This window comes from Coturnix japonica, chromosome 19 (assembly GCF_001577835.2).
Source record: "Coturnix japonica isolate 7356 chromosome 19, Coturnix japonica 2.1, whole genome shotgun sequence".
Lineage (NCBI taxonomy): Eukaryota > Metazoa > Chordata > Aves > Galliformes > Phasianidae > Coturnix > Coturnix japonica.
Window position 1 is genome coordinate 3,089,790 of NC_029534.1, and position 6,083 is coordinate 3,095,872.

The window sequence follows — 6,083 nt, forward strand, 5'->3', positions numbered from 1 at the left end:
CCCGTGTACCTACAGACAACCCTGTGCCATCCGGGGCTATGCACAGGGGTCACCATAGGGACATCATGGAGGCACCATAGGGACATCACAAGGACACCATAGGGAAGGTCATGATGGGGACATCATAGGGACATCGTGGAGACGCTGTGAGGACACCATGGGACACAATAGGGACACAATAGGGACACAATAGGGACACAATAGGGCACCATAGGGACACCATAGGGACACTATAGGGACACCATAGGGACACCATAGGGACACCATAGGGACACTATAGGGACACCATAGGGACACTATAGGGACACCATAGGGACACCATGGGGCACCCGGGGGTCACCATGGGGACTCAGCAGCACCTCCAGCCCCTACATGATGCACAGTGTGAGCTGAGCCCTCCCCCAGTACAGCCCAGAGACAGAGGCAGACACACAGCACACATGGATCTGTTTATGTCCCAGTGCATCGCTGGGGGCAGTAACATGGCAATGCAGTAACATGGCAATGCAGTAACATGGCGATGCAGTAACATGGTGATGTAGTGACATGGTGATGCAGTAACACGGTGGCACAGTGACATGGTGTCCCTCCTCAGAGCCGTGCAGCTGGCTGGTCGTACACGTGGTGGGTGTTGTAGCGTCGGATGGAAGCTGCATCTGGCCTGAAGCTGCCCACACCACACGCCTCGGAGCTGGGGGAGGACACAGCATTGGGGACACGACGTGCTGCTGTCACCCATCGCCACCCCCTTGTGCCCTATGGACTCACCTGCACAGCGTGGCCAGGAGGGCGGCCAGCAGCACGGCCAGCAGCACTGATAGGATGGCAGTGATGGCGATCATGGCACCGCTGCGGACAACGCCTGCCCCAGAGCTGCTCGGGATGGGCTGGGCTGTGGGGAGAACACAATGGGGCTGTGCCTCACCCGCCCCACCATCCCACCCCACAGTGGGGCACCCTCCCCCCTGTACCTTTCTTCAGTTCAATGGGCCCAAACCATTGTGTGGTGGCTATGGGACCAGAGGCATTCAGCGCGAGGAACTTCACCCTGGGGAGCAGATCACAGAGCCTTTAGGGCTGGGAGAGTGCCCTCAGGTCCCCCATCCCAACCCAACCCATCCCAACCGTGTCCCTCAGTGCCACATCCCCACAGTGACCCCCTCCCCACCTCCCTGGGCAGCTGTGCCTCCACATCACCTCTATTTCTGAGCTAAACTGTCCCGAACAACCCACCAGTATGGCCCGGGGTTGGGCAGGGGCCCATTGCAGTTGGGTACGGAGGTGTCATCAATGCAGCTGGTCTCGCTGCCCACACGCAGCACTGTGAGCTCCCCGCTGGGTTTGGGGCAGGGGTAGTGGTACAGCATGGCACCCAGCGTCAGGTAGGAGGAGCTGTTGGTGAGGAAGCGGTGGAAGCTCCACTCGGGCATCCCGGGCTGTGCGCTGTCATTGAAGTGCTCCCTACCTGCAGGGATGGGGATGGCAGTGAAGGGCAGCACTGATAGAGCCCCATCCCTCCATCACCACACTCACCCTCACGGGTGGCCACCACCAGCCAGATGTCGGACGTGTTGTCCATCTCAAAGACACAGCGGGGCTGCTCCAGCACGAAGGTGCTGCCCGTCAAACGGCCCCCCAGGCTCTCATCATTAGCCAGGGTGGGTGTGTAGTCCAATGTGTCTGCAGCACAGCAATGAGAGCAGGGGATGGGGGGCATCACCATGGGATGTGGGCATGGGGAGGGGGGCAGCTCCCCACCACCAGCACCATTTTGGGCTGAGACAGTGCAAATATTGCAATAAGGAGCAGCACACAGTGCTACCAACAGGGAGACCCCATGGGGCACCGTGCTGTGCTGCAGGCTGAGCTGGGTGACACCAAGGAGGGTCCCAACCTGCGGGTATCACCCACAACACCCATCAACCAGAACAGACCCCCCTGCACACACAGTAGATCCCCCCCTCCACCCCATTATCTGTGGTCACGACCCCCCGTGGTTGCACTCACCCAGGCCGTGGGCCGTGGCCAGCAGCAGGAGCAGCAGCGGGCGCATGGTGCAGGTGCTGAGCGCAGAGTGAGGCTGCAGGGTGGGGGCCGATGCCTTGTCCCCCCCCAGGACCCGCCTGCGGCTCCAACCACCCACATTCCTGCGCGGCCGCAGCCCCGCGGCAAACAGGTCGGGCTCGTTTCCCTGCCGAGCATTACAGCATTACGTTCCAGCTGGCTGCCCGCTGGGTGCTGTGCTGAGCACTGACACGGGTGGGTCCCTAAGTGCCATCCGCAGGGGGGTGCCCGTGGGGTGGGTGAACCCATGTCCCTTGTCCCCATCCCATGGTGGACAAAGCGCGGAGCTTTGTATGAGCCGCGTGGTCCATGACCATAGAACCATCACATGGACACGGGATGGTTTGGGTTAGACTGGTCCCACTGTCTGCAGTGCACAGGGACACCCACAGCTCCATCCGCGCTCAGAGACCCTCCAGCCCAACCCTGGGCGTCTGCAGGGATGGCAGACCCAGCACGTGATTGGGTTGAAAGATGACAGAAAAAGTGATTGCGGATGGAAGAGAGTTTACTTGGTTGGTCATGGGCCACGGGGCCATGGTGTGCAGCCACAGATACAGGCAGGGGGCAGCGTGTGGGGCAGGGCCGGAGGGACGTGGTGGGTCCTGTAGGGCAGGTGGGCGCCCAGGTCCCGGCAGCACAGCGGGACACACAGCTGGGTGCTGCGGGGGGAGACGGGTGAGGAATCAAGCAGGGTCCATGCAGTTCAAACACTACAAAAAGCAGCCCATCCCACTGCCAAAATACAGCAACCCCCAAATTTAAGGGAAAAAATAGTCTTAAAATCCCCGTACCCCACAGCTCCCAGCATGGCCACGGTCAGAGCAGCAGCCAGGCTGGCCAGGATGGCGGCGATGATGACCGTGGTGCTGCCGCGACGTGCAGGTGTGGGGTCGATGGTGCTCAGGCTGCGAGCTGGAAGGGCACATGGTGAGGGGTGACATGGGGACACTGGGGAGCTCTTCCCCCCTTTGGTGTAGGGGTGGTGGTCTCAGCCCCGCTCCCCCCGGTACCTCTCCGCAGGACGATGGGCTCAGACCACTTGGTCTCCGCTTTGGGGCCGCTGCAGCCCATCAGCAGGAACTTCACCCTGTGGGATGGGCAGCTCCAGCAGCGGGATGGGGACAGCGCGATGCCCCAACCCACAGCCTCACCTGTACGGCCCCGGGGAGGGCAGCGGCCCATTGCAGGGTGCCCGGCTGTGGCACGTCGTGTCTGCACCGACCCGCAGCACGGCTGGACCAGGAGCTGAGCATCCATAGGTGGCTGCTGCCATCTCCAGGGTCATGTATGCGCGGGCGGTGGGCAGCCCCTCGTATGGGGGCACCTCGGAGCTGGACGTGGGGTTTTTGAAGGCAGTGGAGGCTGCGTGGCACAGATGTGGGGTGAGCAGCTGGAGGTGAACAGCCCAACATCCCTCCCTGCAACACGTCTCACCATCAGCAAAAGCCACCACCAGCCAGACGGCATCGGAGGCGTTGGAAAAGGGGTCGAAGACGCAGCGGGGTCTCTCCAGCACGAAGGTGGTGGCCGTCACCTTCCCCACCATGGCACCAGGGGCCACACGGGGCACGTAGGGCAGCAGGGCTGGGGGCACAGCCGTCAGTGGGAGCCCCCCAGCCACACACAGCCCCTTGGCCCCATCCCCAGCACCACCACCCACTCGAAGCCCCTCACAGCCCCTCACCCAGGCCAGCAGCCACGTCCATCCCAGCCAACGCCAGCAGCACCCACAGCAGCTCCATGGCTGTGTCCGTTCTGCTCCGACCCACTCCGTCCCACTGCCGAGGGGCCAAGCTGTCCCTGTGCCCCCACCAAGCACGGCCCTCCCAGCCCCACATTCCTGCACTGGCTCCACCAGCACGGCTGGACCCCGCGGGCAGAGAGGGACAGGGCCCCTCCCAGGTCACCATGAGTCCCAAAAACAGCCCTGGGCTGTCTGACCCCACAAACAGGGCACCAGGGATGCGGGCACCGCTCTGTGATGCCAAAGGGGAAACTGAGGCACAGGGGTGGTAAAGGAGCTGCATGTGAAGGACTGGTTGGCAGGACTGGGAGGTTCCATTAGGGCTATGGGGGAAATAGGGTGAGTGGCCCTTTTGCCCCATTCACCCCAGTACTGCCTGAATCCCATGAGCACCCAATACCCCCCAGCACACAGAGCCAGCCTTGTTGTGGGTGCAGCCAGCATTGCCCTGAAGGCAGGGAAGTGCCTGGAGCCATCACACCCCACAGTCACCCAAAACCCAACGCACTGAAGGGTGACTGGTCCCACCCAACACACAGGGTGGGGTGGCAGCCAAGCTGCCATCTCCCCATTCCTGCCCCTTGCTGGTTTCAGGGCCAGGCTCTTTCCCCTTCTTCACCCAGCAAGAGTTTCCCAGTCCCCTTAGCCCCCAGCACTGGGATAGAGATGATGCTGCCCCTGGGCAGGAGCTGTGCCAGGGCTTAAGGCCACCCCAGCAGCAGGGCTGAGTGCTCTCTGTGCTGTTTGCCAAGGGCTGGGGCTGCCACTCCTGTATGGGAGAGGATTTCTGACTTCTCCTTCAGATTAAGTGGAAATGGGGCATCCAGAGATTAAACAGTGCTGCTGGGGAGGGGAAAACCAGGCTCAGCTGCAGGCAGCCTCCCTGCACGGGGACTGGAAGGAGCTCGGTGGGAGGAAACAGGAGCACAGCTCTCTGCCAACACCTTCAGAGCTTCAACCCCCTTCCCCTCTTTGGTCATACATGAATGAACCCATGGTCTCTTGCCACTCACTCCAAACCGCCTCAGTTTTGGCGGGTCTTGCCAATGGTCTTTATAGTATCTGCTCACACCCATGCCAGGTGCACAAGCTAGATGTCCCGTGATCATGCCAAGATGGTCTGTCTGGCAGGAATTGTTACAATCTTTCGGTTTTCTCCCTCTTTGTCTGCAGAACTGTTTGCACCTCTGAAGGTCTCTTGCTAGTCCGAGCAAGAATGTCTTCATTTTCTCCCAATAATATACACATTTAGGGAACTAGGGTAGGGTTCTTGGACAAATTTGTTGATGGAGCTTGGAAATTGTATAGAAAGAGGGATTGTAATGAAAGAATTGGGAGGAACGGTGGCAGCTGTACTAGAGCAGGACCTGAAGATCCCAGGATGAGTTTTGCCCCCAGTGGGCTGAATGCAATGTGCACATTACATGCAGCTTCACTCATTACAGCCCAGGTGAGCCAACATGTTGGACACCCGACATGGAAGGAGGCAGCTATGGGGGCTGTGAGCCCCAGTTTCAGGTCAGCCCCCCATAACTGGGGCTCTGTCCTGCTCACAATGCAGCACCCAGCCCTGGGCAGCCCACAGCTGATTCACACACAGGAACATCCACCCAAGGGGTGGATCCAAGTGCAGTCAGCAGGAAATTCTTGCTTTGTGTAGACAGAAAATCTTCCCTTCAGCTCACTGCTTTGCTCCCCAGGACTTCATCAGGGGATGGAGAGCTGAGCTGTAAACTAGGAACCTCCCTTTTGCAAGCAGGGCAGAAGAACAACATCTCACTGCAGAGCCCAGCAAAGCACAGCCAGCTTGAAACGTGACAGAGGGAGGCTGCATGGAGAGAAGCATCACTGCTGGCAGCAGCAAGGGGGAAGCAGAGGGTCTGTCACCACCCGGTGGCACCAGCACTCCCTGCAGCACCACAGAGCTGCATCAGGCTCAACACCCAGCTGAGCTTTCCCTCCCCTCTGGCTCTATCAAATGACCCCAGCTCCAGGGAGCAGGCTGGGGACACAGACAGGGGAGGCAGGATGGAGACAAAGCAGCAGCTCTCCATGGAAATAAAAGGCTTACTATAAGCAAGCAAAGATACAGGCATCAGCTACAGGGCGAGGAGGCTTTGATGAGAAGGAGCTGCAATGAAAAGGAGGGAGGTCCTCCTCCTCTTCTTAAGTGCTCTTACAGGAGAGAGATGCTTCTGTCACCTCAGGCAGCACCAGGACTGGGGTCCTGTCACCTCACCACCACTCTGCTAACTGCAGACACCAACCTTAC

General features: G+C 60.0%; 2 protein-coding genes across 2 annotated transcripts; both read right to left on the reverse strand.

Annotated features, from left to right (window-relative positions):
* Positions 1 to 430: 430 nt before the first annotated feature.
* UPK3BL2 (uroplakin 3B like 2) lies at positions 431 to 2,118 on the reverse strand. Its single transcript, XM_015880515.2, has 6 exons — positions 2,008 to 2,118; positions 1,534 to 1,680; positions 1,234 to 1,465; positions 972 to 1,048; positions 769 to 892; positions 431 to 691 (listed from the first exon to the last, which is right to left on the reverse strand). The coding sequence occupies exons 1-6, from the start codon at positions 2,051 to 2,053 to the stop codon at positions 592 to 594; spliced, it is 726 nt and encodes a 241-aa protein (XP_015736001.1). The 5' UTR covers positions 2,054 to 2,118; the 3' UTR covers positions 431 to 591.
* An 88-nt stretch (positions 2,119 to 2,206) lies between these two features.
* Positions 2,207 to 3,977, reverse strand: UPK3B (uroplakin 3B). Its single transcript, XM_032448498.1, has 4 exons — positions 3,904 to 3,977; positions 3,219 to 3,845; positions 3,078 to 3,154; positions 2,207 to 2,979 (listed from the first exon to the last, which is right to left on the reverse strand). Exons 1-4 carry the CDS (start codon positions 3,975 to 3,977, stop codon positions 2,771 to 2,773), a joined length of 987 nt encoding a protein of 328 aa, XP_032304389.1. The 3' UTR covers positions 2,207 to 2,770.
* Between the last annotated feature and the right edge of the window lie 2,106 nt (positions 3,978 to 6,083).

Bases quoted from the DNA above. Each gene is read 5' to 3' on its own strand.
- UPK3BL2 (XM_015880515.2), bottom strand. From the start codon at position 2,053: ATGCGCCCGCTGCTGCTCCTGCTGCTGGCCACGGCCCACGGCCTGG. The intron at 1,466-1,533 runs GTGAGTGTGGTG...CCATCCCTGCAG, and splicing joins GGTGGTGGCCACCCGTGAGG to GTAGGGAGCACTTCAATGAC. The intron at 1,049-1,233 runs GTGGGTTGTTCG...TCTGCTCCCCAG, and splicing joins CCCAACCCCGGGCCATACTG to GGTGAAGTTCCTCGCGCTGA.
- UPK3B (XM_032448498.1), bottom strand. From the start codon at position 3,977: ATGGTGACCTGGGAGGGGCCCTGTCCCTCTCTGCCCGCGGGGTCCAGC. The intron at 3,846-3,903 runs GTGGGGCTGGGA...GCCCCTCGGCAG, and splicing joins GGTGGAGCCAGTGCAGGAAT to TGGGACGGAGTGGGTCGGAG. The intron at 3,155-3,218 runs GTGAGGCTGTGG...CCCATCCCACAG, and splicing joins CCCTCCCCGGGGCCGTACAG to GGTGAAGTTCCTGCTGATGG.